The 15,235-nt window shown below is 45.8% G+C and overlaps 1 protein-coding gene across 1 annotated transcript in view; it reads right to left on the bottom strand.

Annotated features, from left to right (window-relative positions):
* Positions 1 to 12,317, bottom strand: part of FBXW8 (F-box and WD repeat domain containing 8) — a 104,037-nt gene extending 91,720 nt beyond the window's left edge. The window contains exons 1-2 of the mRNA XM_054594256.1: positions 11,953 to 12,317; positions 1,447 to 1,551 (exon numbers count right to left, since the gene is read on the bottom strand). Of these exons, the coding sequence (XP_054450231.1) occupies positions 1,447 to 1,551; positions 11,953 to 12,270 (423 nt within the window). The 5' untranslated portion in view covers positions 12,271 to 12,317. The remainder of the gene's footprint in view (positions 1 to 1,446; positions 1,552 to 11,952) is intronic.
* Between the last annotated feature and the right edge of the window lie 2,918 nt (positions 12,318 to 15,235).

Raw genomic sequence — 15,235 nt, 5'->3', positions numbered from 1 at the left:
ATTTCCACACTCTGCATCAAAAAAAAAAAAAAAAAAAAAAGACTTCCCAACACCCCCACTGAAGTAAAACTGTGGCACTCAAGAATACTGAAAACATTTTCAAATTCCTATAAAGACTGGGGCAAAAATATGTGTACAGTTATGAATATGCAAAACCCAGAGTTTATTCTTGTATTATTTATTAAATATTGTATTATTTTCCATACAAAGAACTGTTAACCTGCTCTTGCCCCACACTGTAATTCTGATTAAGCAAAATGCTTCATAAATCGTGTAAAAGCAAAAACTCTCTGAACTGTCCAGTTGTATGTGTGATTTCATTGACCTACCATGGAAATAGCAAGCTCGAGAGTCTAAATTTGGCTACAGTTTTCACCACTCTCAAACTGCCTTCATATTTTTAACTTCACAGTCTTGGTGGTACTTTGGATTTTAGTGTACGGTTCTTCCACCACTCAATTTTACCAAACCCTTTCTTTTGAAGGTGTAGACACTTGTGTAAAATACATTATAGAATCCAGAGGTGGGGAATGGTAGCCATCAAGCAAATTAATTCTTTGGCACTTATGGACAGTGGATATTCCAGAGTCTTCTGAGGAACACAGTTGCCCATGAAAAGCCAACAAGCAATCATCTACACATTTAACTTGTGAGAAATTATACACTCATCCCCAAAAAGAAGAGAACAAGAGACTAATTTTAATGGCCTAAATCCTTGCCTCTCAAAACATGCCAAAGCCACACTGGCATCGCCCGGCTAGAAATGCAGATCACCGGGCCCACCCTGGACCTCCTGAGTGCGGATTTGCATTTTATCAAGATCCCCTGTGATCCGCGCGCACAATGAAGGCTGGCCCAGGCGCTATCTCCCACGTTCCACCCACGAACGCTCGCCCCCGAGGAAGCATGAGACGGGCGACCCTGACCTGCAATTCCCTCGGTGGGTCTCAGGTCTCACGTGCCTCGCACCTCGCTGAGTGGGATTCTGGCGTTTAAAGGATAATTTGGACTATACGCCTAAAACATGACTTCACTGTTTTGTCCCCAGGTTGACCCTCAGCTCCCAACCTAACGACTGGCTTGATTAATCCAAGGCTCACATCTTTGTGTTAAAAACGGCGAGGACATCAGCGCTCAGGCCAGCTCAGCAAAGATGCGACGCAGAGTGGTCCGCCCTGAGCACACAGCCCCAGGTCAGCCGTAACTCAGGCTGCAGGGAGGACAGAGCTCTTGAGCCAAAGGTCACAAGCAGATAAAACACCAAGTGACCATGTGGAACACAATCCTTTAAGTTCAAGGGCGCATTCCTTCAAGTAAAGTTGCTACCCAATTCATTCATTTTTTTCAGGTTGGTCATTCCATAAGTAAATTTCTGCTACAGAGGAGCTTCCTGTACTTTAATTACATACATAGGTAAATCTGGAACGTCGGTTACTGACAGCTTACCTGCGCACACCTCCCCAGGTCTCTCCTGTCCAAGTACTGAAATATATTGATTGCCAATTCATACGGCAGCTGGATATCAAAGAAGGGCACATCTTCCATTTCATTCTGAGGAGAGAAAGAGAAAGGAAATAAGCTCACAAGTCTGGATTTGAAAATGCTCCCGATTCACAGGCCCTTTAAATTACCAGAGACATCCTCAGGTGGTGACAAGGGAGACGACGGTGTTTCCCAGGAGGGGCCACCCATGCTCACTGCTCGGCAGAGCATGCAAAACTGACTCAGAACTTGAGGATCATTCTCAATTCTCTGCCGCCCCCAAGTCCACCCCACACTCCCGTATGAAATCTGCAAGACCGCTTCCCATCATGCTTCAAGAAGGGGAAGCGGCGCCACCTTGGAGGCAGGGGTAAGCCCCAGGCATCGTGCAGGTCTGCGGAGGCCTCTGGCCCCTCAGGAAAGCTGAGCGGTGGGCAGCCAAGAGAGTGAGCCTTGAAGTCGGGGAGGCCATTAGCCCTCTCAGGGCAGCTGCTGCTGCCCCCCAGCTTGGAGGGAGTGCGTGCCCCACAGCCACAGAAGAAATGCTGACCTAGGTCACTCAAGTGTTTTCATCAGGAAAAGGGGAAGAGGGCCGTGAACATGAGCAAAAAGTAAATAAATGAATCGCTGCTCTCGAGCAAGGGGAACAGCATCCCGCCGCGGCCGCAGGAGAGGCACGAGGTTCCCTAATGCACTCAGGGGCTCCCGCTGGTCAACCTGAGCGAGCCAGTGCAAACAAAGCAGTTCTTCTTCGGTGTCATTTATTAATGCAGAGAAATTAGAGCTCGTCTGCCTCTGGATAAGCAATTAGGGATGAGGTAACAGGTTTTATTTGAGAGATAAGGCTGTCATGACGATCCTGGTAGCACAAAGAAATATGAGTGTGAAACAGAAAAAACCCCTGCGCGTGCACACGGAGCCCTCTGCCCGCCCCCGAGTCCACCTGCCGAAGCTCACTTCGGGGCTGGCTTCTGCAGAGCTATGTCAAGCAGCCTCTCTGTCCCAACAGAATTTGCTTATAAAATTCATCTTCAATAAGCTTTGACTGGCATCAGTGACTTAATGGTTGCAAACAAATTACTAATTCATCACTCAAACACAACACTCATTTATTGAAAGGCCAAAGTCTCAAAACTGAAAACAGTCTCAGCATTTTTAAGGGACTGTGAGTAAACTTAAACCAACTTAAACCCTACGAAGGCTCAAGGTAAAGATTTTTCTGGAAGCATGTTTTCCATTCATCTAGGAGTCTCAAGGCTAACAGACAATCAAGGGCATAAGAAGGAAATGTATTCAACTACAAAAACAGTGCAAGGCTAGGTGTGAGGGCCAAAAAGGATCTCTAGAGGGAAAGAGAGTAAGAGATGACAGTTCACTGTGGGCAAAGAAGGAACAGAATGTTAAATCAAGAGAGAAATGTTGGCTATACGGGGGGGAAAAACAGGAAAAAATCTGCAAGTGTAATTGGAAGACAAAGGGGTTCTTGCCTAAAAAAACAATGGAAAGTCAGCGGTCTAATGTCAGGCTCCGTCCCCTCCTACAACTAATCGGCTTCACTCATCGAGAAAAAGAGCCCAGATGCCACTGGAGACTCCTCAGCACAGCCTGGGGGGCGTCCCAGGCGGCGGAGGGAAGCGCCAGCAGGAAGAGGCTACCGGCTGCGAGCCTGGGCTTCTCCTGCTTTCTCCTTCGCATTATTTGACTGCGGAGAGATGGCGAAATCTACCTCACCTATTTGTAAAAGCAGCAAGAGACACATGTTCCTTATTCTCATACAAGCAGAAGAAAGGCAAAGAAAAGCCTGCGCTCATGCAAACTGAACTTCGCTCTCCACTGCTAAGAAACATGCCAAGCACTGTTTTCTTCAATCAGTCCCTTCAGGACTCACTGTAAACTGGTGTCTAGACGTGACACTGCTGTGAAGAACCATGAGGAATCACCTGCTTTTAGTTATTCTGGTGCGGAAAAGGCACAGTTCTGGGGGCAAGGGCCTTCTATCTTTTGCCTATCCGGGTGGCCAATTCCCTAGCTCACCCTGGAAAACGGGGCCTCTGCATCAGCAGACCCCAACCCTGTCCTCTTTGACCTGGACCATGAGATCTCAGGGTGCCGCCCAGCACAGAAGTTTAGAGCCAAGATTCACACTGCGGATCCTGGCTCTACCACCTGAGTAGCCATGAGACCAGGCTAAATGCATCTGAGCCTCAGTTTCCTCAACTGCAAAACATACTCAACCACCCGACGAACAGGCATGCCATTAAAAAGAAAATGTAACATTACACGGAAAGAGCTTGGCACAAGTGCCATGGCTACGCATGCAATAACGGGTCGTTAACAGTGATGCTTTCTTTCCTTGATTGACACTTCTACTCCTTTTTCCTTCAACAAATATTTGTTGATTAGGTCCGCCTCCCATGCGACTCCCATACTGCCTTGTGGTTTGCAGAGAAAGTTGTCTCCACGACACCCGCTCCCCCAGGTGCCCAGAATGCTGCCTGCTGCTGGCTCACGGCTGAGCCCCTCCCTAGGCACCGCCCTTGGCCAAACAAGCAGCCTTGTCCAAGGTTCCGCCCCCTCCCGGAGGGCAGTCTACATCCAGCAACTCGTCACTCCTAGAATGCACGGGTCTGGTCTGGCCCCCTTGCCTCAACTGGGGACCTGTCAGAAGGGCCCCCCACTAAACCGCCTGCAAGTAAATCTCCATCTTGGGGCCTATTTCATGAAAGATCCAACTTTTTTTTCCGTCCAAGCAACAGACACAATCCATAACAGTACTGTGCTCAACACATTCCCAAGGGTTCTCCCGCACAACTCTGGGAACACTAGGCAACCCCCCACTTTCCTCTACTCAAGGAGACGTAATGGAATACAGGTAAATTAGAGTCACGGCATTATGCCAAAAAACCAAACAAAAAACTAGAGTAATTTCAAGGTTAAGTCAACCAATTCATAAACTTTGCTTTGTTATTATTAGTAATGTATCACTTGGGAAACACCTTACTAAAAATTGACAGTTATGAGCATGTTTGACCTTGTGGTTGAAAATGCAACTCTTTTATAGGCATGCATGAGTTGACAAGAATATGGAGCCACATCCTGGACAGAAGCTATTGCCCTGTAACCACGTCCACCCTAACAGCAGCAGTCTTAAGTGCTGGCTTTGGTACTTCCACGGTTCATGAATATAAGTAAAAAAATATTACTTCCTACTAATGTGCATAGAAATGCCTTGTAACCTAAAAGGTACAATCAGACTTCCACCTAGGCTCTGCTGAAGCACGCAGCCATCCAAGGAGTTATGGGCCACATTAACCAAGTCTCTATCTATACTGACTTCAAAACATGGAAATGGACAAGTTGGCCTTTCAGAAAAAAAGACACTCCTCAAGAAGGAGATTATAGACACTGGAAATATTAATACAGGAAAACCTGGTCACACTATAAAAATGTCACTATGACTAAAATGTTTAGAGAGAATAATTTCACATTAATAGCCCAAGCAAAGTAAGATTAGCCAAATTTATGATACAGAAGACCAATAAATTTAAAATACTAACATTCTTCAAATTTAAGGAAAAGTATCTTTTCTGTAACATATTGCATAAGGTGGATTTTAATTCCTTAATGGCGCAGATATTATTCTCTACCTCTATTCATGACTCCTATCGTGAGTTATACATCAAACTTATCTGCGGAGTTCAAAAAAAATGGCCACGGTCTCTCACACCTTTGCCCCAAACTTCCGAGCGTGGGCTCAAGCATCTCTTCCTCAGGGGCCCTCACACACACTGAAAGTTGAGAATCACGAGCCTCAATTATAGACAGATATAAAAATCAATACTTTCTCATCCAAGCCAAAAAAAAAAAAAGACAAGAAAAGAAAGAAAGAAAGAAAGGAAAGAAAACCCACAAAAGGATCAAGTTACTTTGTTAATTCAAAGTCAGTGAATACTAGATTTTCCCAAAGTCTACTGGACTTACTCCAAAAATGCTAAGAGAAATTGCAAATAGATCCCTCCCCAGGGAGGCTGATTTGTACTCCTATGTGCTAATGTAAGACTAATTCTGTAAATGGATTGGTTTTGTGCCTTACTGTTAGAAATTTAATCTGTCTTCTCTTGTTTAGTAGAAGACGGGATAATTACTAAGAGCCAAATCAGTAAAAAGTGAAGAAACTGACTTCGGTTTTGTTCCCAATGTATATCTCCAGGGCAAACAGAACACTCAAGATCTCTCTAAGCGGTGTTTTAAGAAACTGAGAAAAGCACCTCAAGTTCAAACAATAGATATATAATAACATTTCTGCTAAATCTGTGACTGAAAGGAGACTGTTTTCTAAAGGAATTTATCTCACTCAACTTTGCACATACTGCAAAGGCAGCCCCGAGAAGTCCACGCTATCTCCGTCAGAATGAGTGGATGAGTTCCGGCTTCACCTGTGTCTTCTTTAAAGGGAAAACATCGGCCAGGGGAGGGGGGAGGGGCAGGGGGCGCCTGAAGCACTGTCAAAATAAATGGGCATTCGTTTATTCATAAAATCCCAAATTTGTCTCAAAATTCGTGTCTTTTTTTAAGAGAAAGCAGGAGTTTCTGAGCAATGACATTACAAGAGTTTTTTTTTCCTATACTTCTGAATTCTTCTAAATATCTTTACAATGAGCATGTGACCGTTTCAAAGAAAACCATACTTTTTTTTTAAACAAGGTGTTTTATGTTCAAAACACTATGTGAATTCAGGGCCATCCCACTATGGGAGCGGGAGGAAAAGTACCGTTGACAAATGTGCAAGAAATGAGGTCTACACTCCAAGAGCTAACAGCTTTTATAAAGATAAGTCACCATCATGTAAAATAGAATAAAAACAGGAAACTACAAAAGGCAATATAAATGGACCCTCAGGTATTCCAAAGTTCATTAGTAAGTCAGCTATTTAGAGCTTGGAAATCATTTTTCCCAAAGAAAGAATGCTATAAAGAATGGCTAAGCTCCCAAGCAGTCCACAGAAGGCCCATTTATCTCTTAACATTTAACCTAATCCCCATGCCTAGCTATGATCAAGAGCAAAAGGTACTCAATAAATTTCTGTTGATTGCATATGTAGACGATACAGCTGAACTACAACACTACAGAATCTAACCAGAATACTGTCTTGTACACAGTAGATGCACAATAACTGTCTATGGGATTTATCACCTTTGTATGGGCTTTCCCACTTCGAGAACCACTCTCATTCACCACCTACTGGTATGAGTCCCCTGGGCCCTCTGGCAAGGGATGGAGGCAGAAAACGCCAAAGTAAAGGACTAGGGGAGCAAGTGGGGGGGGGGGCACCCCAGGAGGTCGGCGCACACTGAGGAGTGCTGGAGGGAGGCGGGAGGCTGGGCCTCTGTTTTCAAAGCCACTTTCGTCTAAGCTAGGATGGGAGCGATGGGATGCAGAACGGAGAGAAGTTGAGGGGAGGAGGCGCTCTCTAGTCAGAACTTGGGTCTAGCGCGGGTATGGGATTTGTTTGTGGAAAGAGTAAAGAAAGAATTTCATGTCAAGGGTCCCAGACTCTCCAAGTACATTTCTACCAACAGGATGGGCTATATAGTTTGTGAAACTGTTAAAAATATGGAGCCCCTTGTTTAAAAACAATTAAAAATTTCAAGATGACAGCAACAGCATTAAAACACGCACAGGCCCTTCTGACCCTGGGGCCCTACACGATCAGGCAGGCTGCACAGGCCCGAGAAGCCAGTTGGCCTCGGCCCCAGTGCAGAGCCACCGCAGAACCTCCGCACTCAAGGCCCTGTGCCTAGAAGCCACTCCCCTAGACTTCTGAGCCCTTGCTCCCTCCCCTTCCCTGAGATGCGGCCTTCCCAAGGCAGGCCTTCCGGGAGAGCCATACTCAAAATTACGGCCCTTCACACACACATACACACTGTATCCCTTCTAGCTGCTTTATTTTTCTTCAGACCATTTAATATCTGATAATTATTTGTTGATTTTCTTGTCCCTAGAATGTAAGTTCTAGAAAGGCATAGATTTCCCCCTTACCTTGTTTGCTGCTCTATCCTCAGTGTGGAGAAGGGCGCCTGGGACTAAGGAGCTACTTAGTGAATATTTAGGAAGGAACAAATGAATGAATAAATGAATGACACCCAAACTGCTCCAAGAGCAGAAACCTCCACCAAAGAGATAACCTAAATGACAGGCTGTTCCAGGACATACAGGGTCTATTTCAAAATGTGCATAAGCAGAGACCCCTGCTCATTCATAACAGGAAAAAATAAACAACTGGCACTCACGGCGGAACTTTTTAGTTGGAAAAAGAGAGGAGGAAGAGAGCTCTGGGCTGGAGGAATCAGGAAAGAGTTAACATTGGAGAGAGAATTCAAGTTGAGCCTTAGAAGGAGAGCAAAGAAGGGAAGCTTCTCCAGGTACAGTTCAAGAGTTCACAGCAGAGTTTCATTTGTCTTCTCATTTCATACTAGAAAGTTTCCTTGTTTCTAATTGAAAAACAGAAGTTAAGCTGTCAAATTCATCTTGTTGACAACACAGATGTAGGCTCTGATGAATTAAATATTGGCATAGTGAGCAATAAATATTGGCCAGCAGCATTAAAACTTTTATGAGGCTGGAAAACCCACATCTTCACTTGAAGGATGCTCTGAATGTTCCCAGGCTGCCACCGACCATGGAGCTTCTTTGTAAGCTGCTGCTTCACTCAACCAACACAGCCGCACCCACTGCTCAAGTGCCACAGACAGAAGTGTAAGAGTAAGACAAGCCTGCCCTCCCGGATTCCCAATCCAAGAGGCAGGAAGCAGGGGTTTATCAGTGAAAACCCTTAGCAAAGAGGAAGTGAAATGAACTCTCCTATAATAGTAATAATAATAGCATCAGCTTAAATTTACTGGTTGCTTACTATACACCAGGCTTGGCGCTAAGAATATCCCATGTCTTTCTTATTCATTACCTCTCCAGAAGACAGGTTCCAGCATCATCCTCATTTGGCAAGTAAGGCAGAGTCTGTTAACTTGCCCACGGTCAAACAGCTAGTCAGCAGCAGAGGCTGAATTTGAACTTGGGTCTGCCTGACTCTAGAGCCCGGATTCATAACCAGGGCTATCCTGCCTCCATTAATGTAATCCTTTCAGCTAAAAGAAGCAAGACTGTAGGCTTCTGAGGTCAGTAAGTCTCTATTCTGCTTAATGCCGATTCCTCAGCACCCAGCTGATCAATACATGTATGTTGGATGAATAGAAAACACATTATGTTACCAGAGTTTAGTATTGCGTCAAACCCCCACTTAAAGTAGGCATCTCTTCCCCTGGCTGGTGTGGCTCATTGGGTTGGGCGCCACCTGTTCGTTTCCTAGTCAGGGCACATGCCTGGGTTGCGGGCCAGGCCCCAAGCAGGGCCTGTGAGAGGCAACTGATCTATATGTCTCTTACACACTAATGTTTCTCTCCCTCTCTTTTACCCTCCCCTCCCCCTCTAAAAATAAATTAAAAAAAATTTTTTTAAGTGGGCATCTCTTGTATCCACTGCCCAAAACCTATTCCCTCTTTTTTCAGGAAACCTCCTCATTCTCACTCTCAGTCAATAGGGTTTAGACAGGGCTGAGCCCAGCCTTCAGGAACGGGCTGTGGATACAAGCACAGTCAATATGAGTCAGTGATTAGCTCAAGGATGGACACAATCTGAACCAATGAGAACTAAAGTTCATGATTTGCTGCATAAAATAGAAAACAGATGCTCTTTCCCTGGGTTGCTAACCTGATAGAGTGTAAGACTGCAGTTGTATGATTCTACTTACAGTCCAAAGACAGGCAAAACAAGAACAAGGAGCGAGGAGTCAGGTGGCCGGTTGTGCGCCCAGTTGTGAAAGGCGCACGAGAGGCTTCCACCAAGCTGGTAATGCCGTTTTGCAATCTGGGTGCTGTTTACATGGACATGTACTCTTGAAAATTCACCAAGCTGTATATTTGTGATTCGTACATTTCAATACAGAGTTTGGTGGGGTTTTTTAAAAGAAATTTTAAAAACTGGAAAAACAAGACCAAGAGGATGGCCGTGTTTCACAAAAATGGTTGAGTATTTTTCTTTAGGGATATCAGAAAAACAAATTCTACACTACAATATTTAACATGATACAAAGCATAGACCTTATGAGCCCAATCATTACAGAAGCACGGCCGAAATCTGGAAAAGGTGCATAACAGAACACCTGATGAATTGGGGGAAGGGCCCAAGGAGCAACACCTGGCCTCCTCCACTGTCCTGCCTCCCAGCCTGACTTCTGTGGGCTTTGAGGCTTCCGACCAATGACTTACGAATCCAAGCCTTTTCTATAAAGGTTCCCATTATTTCTCAGACTTAAAATATCGGGTTTACTGCCCCTAGGGAAAAAAAAAAGAAATCAATTACCTTCCTAATGTTCATCCGTCAAAGGGGGTTAATAATGGCCACTGGAGAGGGTTGTTGGGAGAACTGAAGAAGGTAGTGATGTCCCTACACCTGCGAGGCAGTGCCAAGGAGACGGCATGTAAGCACACACAATGAATTACTACTTTATTTATAGCAGTGTTACCGATGATTGCGAAATACTAAAAATAAAAGCACAGGTGCCCCAAGGCAGGCCGCTGCCCACAGCAGTGCAGGGCCTCGCAGGGCCTCGCAGGGCCTCGCAGGGCCTCGCGCCGGACTCCGAGGGAGGCAGAGGCCACAGGCGCACGCCGCAGGCAGGCTTCCACTGCCTACCTGTGCAGTTTAGTGTCTGGGGCGCCCCAGCATCCTCTGGCAGGCAGGCCCCTCCCACTTGTAGAATACTTCCCTTAGGACTCCATGTGTTTGAATGAATGGTATGAATGCCTGCGCCTCACTAGTGTTAGGGCTGGAGAGCCTTGAGAGTCAGGACCCCTAATCAAAGGACGCTGTGCAACAGAAAACACCTCGGACTTGCCTGCTTGCTTCTACCAACCGGTGGGCCCCTCCTCCGGAGAACAAGGCAGCAGGTCTGGGGAGGGGCCAGAACCTATGTTTTAATAAAGCCTAAGGTGATTCTTAAGCCAAGTTAGGTTTGGGAAACTCCTACCGGGTGAAATGTGGAGCCGAACAGATCCGGATCCAAAGTTAGTCCCTAGAATTTATCAGCTGGGAAGGCTGGGGCCAATTACAGAAAACCTCTCCAAGTTGCCTTACTTTTATAAGACGAACAATGCCTACCTCCCAGGACTGTTGTGAAGCCTGAAGACACTGCCACGTTCAGTGGGGAGGCTTTCAGGCCCCGTATTTGCCTTTGTACTAACATAGAACTTCCCTGTTTATTTCTCCTCCCATGGGCTGGTCTTGCCTCAGCCTACAAAACTACTTCCACGGGAATAACTTCTGCATAGATCTGGCTTGGCCTGAGCACCATATCAGGTGCTAAGCCACCTCCCCAAGGCTCTGATTTTATTTTTACACCTGTCAGACTTCTTCAGGGACGACTCACTTTTTACAGAAGCAGGCGTGATGCCAGGATAAATTTTCATATGTATAAGAGTTGTGACATTAAATGAGGTTTATAACATACAGATACACAAGAAAAGGCTATACTTAACATTAGAGATAAAGCAGAGCACAGAACGGGACTCCTGGTAAAAACTCATAGCTATTAATATATTTAGACTATAACTACATAATATGTTAAGTATTAAGTCATCATTCATCCAAACACCTTACCAATAACAGAATTACTCCCAATTGAGAAGCGGTAGAACCCCAGGTTAAAATGAACCATTAAATCTGTTGTCTTGTTCTCTTAAGCATGGATACATTTCAGGTGAGTTTGATTGTCCTAACTCTGTGAAGGAGGCTTTTTTTGGGGGGGGCGGGGGGAGGGCGAGTTCAGGCAACATAAGGATTCTCATCTTCCTCCAGATTCGGATGACATCCATGCTAATGATAATGCCCAAGGATTCTACCTTTTTTCTGCTTTACTATTGAAGGAATACATGCAGTCAGGAAAGCTGAAATAGTACAAATAGTATATAGAGACAAGTTAAAATAAAATTCCTTCCTATCCATGTCCTGGGTCTTCCTCCCCAAAGGCAACCTTGTTAAAGGTTTAGGAACCCTTCCAGAGCAAGATTTCCCAGTCTTACACTTACTGACATTTGGGGCCAGATAATTTGCGTGGGGAGGCCTGTCCTGTGCGTTGTAGGATGTTCATGAGCATCCTTGGCCTCTTCCCGTAGCAACGACCCCCTCTCCCCGTTGTGGCGTCCAAAACTGTCTGCAAACGCTGCCGAATGGGGGACAAAGTCGCCCCAGGTGGGAACCACAGACTGTACTCCATGCAGTCAGAGAAGTGTGAGTTCCCTTACTCGCTTATCTCCACACACTGGTGACATAGAGTTACTTCCCAACTCACTGGGGGGTTGTACCGGGGGCGGGGGCGGGGGCTGGCCCGGGCCTCGGCTGGAGGCGACGGCCACTCACCAGGTCGCGGATGAGCTGGTCCACCAGCTGCTCCCCGCCCCCGGCGCCCTCGCGGGCTGGAGGGGAGCGGGAACGGCTGGCCGCGTCCTGCCTCTCGGCCCGGGTCGCCCGCGCCGCTGGGGGCCGCCCCGCGCCCTCCAGAAGGCCCTGGGCCAGCGCCAGGTACCCCGAGGCCTGCTCCCCGTGCCCAGGGGCCACCTCGGGCCGCGGGGGCCGCCACTCGGCAACCTCGGGCCGCCGCCGCTTCCTCTGCGCTTGGGCCTGCGCCAGCTCCTCCTGCCAGCGCCGGCGGAACTCGTCCAGGCTGTGGTCCTCCATGGCCCGTGCCCCCCGCCCGCCGCAGCCCTGCCGTTGCCACGGGACAGTCCCTCCGCGGGAAGTGTCCGCAGCGGCGGAAACCGGAGCCAGGCCGCACTCGGGTTCCGGGGCGGCGGCCCCGCCCCCGACGCGCCCCTCGCGCTGTCGCGGGCACCAGCAGCTGTCCGCGCCCCAGACTGAAAAGAAAGACGCGCACAGCGGCATTCCATCCCCAAATGCTCTGTAGCACCTGCTGCTGTCTTCTGAGGATTTTTCTCCCCACCTTGACCTGCTTAACTCTATGCACCGTTTATATCTCAGCTCATGCATTATTTAGTCTTCCAACCCCCGCCCACCCCTCCAAAAAATCAGGTCTCCTTTATTCATTCTTACAGCGTCCCGTCCTTACTATGGCACAGAATACAACTTGCAATTGTATATGTGTGTGATTGTTTATTAACATCTCCCTTTCCCCACTGGGCGGTCCGTTCTTAGCTTGGAGGTTAGCTTAGCTTAGTAGGCACTCAAATATTTACGGAATAAATTACCCCTTAAGATGGGAACCATTGTCCCCCACTTTGCAGATGAAGAAACTGAGCCAAAAATCACACAACTGGTAATTTGCACACCACCATTTCTAAGTTTGTTTTTTTTAACTCCAGGTCTGACTTTTTAATTATTAAATCATGCAGCCTACCTGGCTAGGCCAGCCAGAAACCATCTGGCTGCCTCTAGTTACCATGTTTTGTTTTTTCAATTCAGTGATATTAACAGCGTGATTATGAATCGTCTTTGCTGCAGAGTCAGAGAGACGTAGGTGAGCGCCTCAGCACTTCAGTTAGTCACATCCCCTTTTCCCCATCAATTCCGCTTCTAGGAATTTATCCCAAGAGAAGAAAATTGAGAAGAGTTCCAAGAATACCTTCACAAATGTTCACAGAAGCACTGTTTATAGTACTGAAAGTCAGAAGCAATCTAAAGAGGGCATTGGTTAAGTCAATTTTTCCCCCATTAGAATGTAAGAAAGAGCCACAAGAGCAGAGACCTGATTTATTGGGTTGGCCAAAAAATCCATTTAGTTTTTTCCGTAAAATAAAAGACATTTTTCATTTTCACCAATAACTTTATTGATTTGGATATTTTGAGTATGTTGGCTATCTCTTGCTATAGGCTTCTAGTGGGTAGAGGCCAGGGGTGCTGCTAAACATCTTCCAATGCCTAACACAGCCCCATGGCAAAGAATTATTTGGCCAAAATGTCAATAGTACTGAGAAACTTTGCAAACCACTTTTGACATGTTCAATCAGTCAAAGCACCTTCTCCATACACTGCACAAATCTTTTTTGCATTTCAGTTGTGCTTTTTACCTTTCTTCAAATATTATAGCATAACACGCTAAAAATGTTGCGTTTCTTCTTCCATCTTCAATAGTAAAATGGCTGCACAAAAACTCACCAAATGCACACTGATATGACAGCTGTCACGATACAATCTAAAAATTGTTTTGAATGAAGTTAAAGACAACTAAGCACTACTAGAGTCACTATATGGAAAAAACTAAAACTTTTTGGCCAACCCAATATTTATTCATTGCTATGTATTCAGCACTCAGAATGGAACCTGGGACATAGTAGATGCTCTATAAGTAATGAATAAATAAATGAAAACAGTGCCACTATTAAAAATTACATTGGAAAAAATCGAATGGAAAGATTTTCACCAATATAGCAAGCGAAAAAAGTAAGAGTACATAACCATAGATACAGCATGATCTTAGCAATGTCTTTTGAAAAAAAGTGCATGCATTTAAAAAGAATGTACATCCAAATCTTAACAGAACAGATCTCTGTAGAGGGCAGAATTAGGGGTCACCTATTGGTCTTTATGTTCTAACTTTCCACAGTGAATGTTGTCCCAGCCTGGTCCCCACGGAAAGCAGAGCCTGAGGCTGGGCTCGCGGGAAGCTTGTTATTGGTAGGAGCAATCCCAGAAAATAGGAGTTGGGGACCAAGGAAAGTAAAACGGGAAGGAGGGGCAGCGAATCCAAAAAGCATTCCTGAGCTGGTCCTGCGGTGGGCAATTTACACTCCATCCCACTGGCGCCTTCTAAGGAGCAGTGAAGAACACATCTCACGACTGCCCTCCCACGAGGTGAGAGCTGGAAGGAAGGAATATTTACCTGCTGGCTCATCCTCCATTAGAGAACGTTTCTGCTGGTCTTTCCTAATCTTCCACTTCCAGGCTGAGTGTAAGTAAATGCATTCCCATGGATGTTCCACACCAGCGAAGCAGAGATGCCTTGGGGCAAAAAGCAAGAGATACTCTGGGCAGCTACCAGGAGGGACTGTCTGGTTACCCTTGCACAGAGCCAGTTGCTACAGCAACAACTGAAGTAAAAGATGAGTCAAGAGGATATGCTCTGGGGTTTAAGAAATGGCTAATACAATTAAGTATTTTGTAATAAAAATAGACAATGAGCCATTTTCCCCAAACATTCATCTAACATCTCACTTCTTCTTGTATGAATTCCAGGGATCAAACTTGTTTTGATTATCCTCTTGTGGGTCAAAAGCCATATATAACTCTTGTGATATTTCTAAAATTTATGGAACATCTAATATTTAAAACAAAAAGCAAACTGGAAAACTTTTCAACACCTAACTATGATGGTCAAAAAAATCAATGTTTGCTTTTGCCTCTTTCAAAGACTTTTACAGGTAGGTACTGTGCAGGTAGGTTAATGGGGCCATTGGTCACCCAGGGAAGATAAAAAAGAGAAATATGCTAAGAAGGAAAATACTGGCCTTTTGTCAATATCGTCTGCTGTGCACTGACAATATTTCTGTTGATTTTGTGTCTCTCCAAGAGCAAATTCCTGGGCCTCCATTTCCACAAATGAAAAATAAAGGTAAAAAGACCTTCCCTTCGGAGCGACCATAGGCTGATAAAATACCTGTAACACTCCTAGCGTTCATTCGCAAGGTAC

This window comes from Pteronotus mesoamericanus, unplaced genomic scaffold, assembly GCF_021234165.1.
Source record: "Pteronotus mesoamericanus isolate MK-2021 breed Mesoamerican mustached bat unplaced genomic scaffold, CSHL_Meso_final scaffold_507, whole genome shotgun sequence".
NCBI lineage: Eukaryota > Metazoa > Chordata > Mammalia > Chiroptera > Mormoopidae > Pteronotus > Pteronotus mesoamericanus.
Note: the sequence above shows the minus strand (reverse complement) of the source record. Positions and strands in the feature narration are given on the sequence as shown.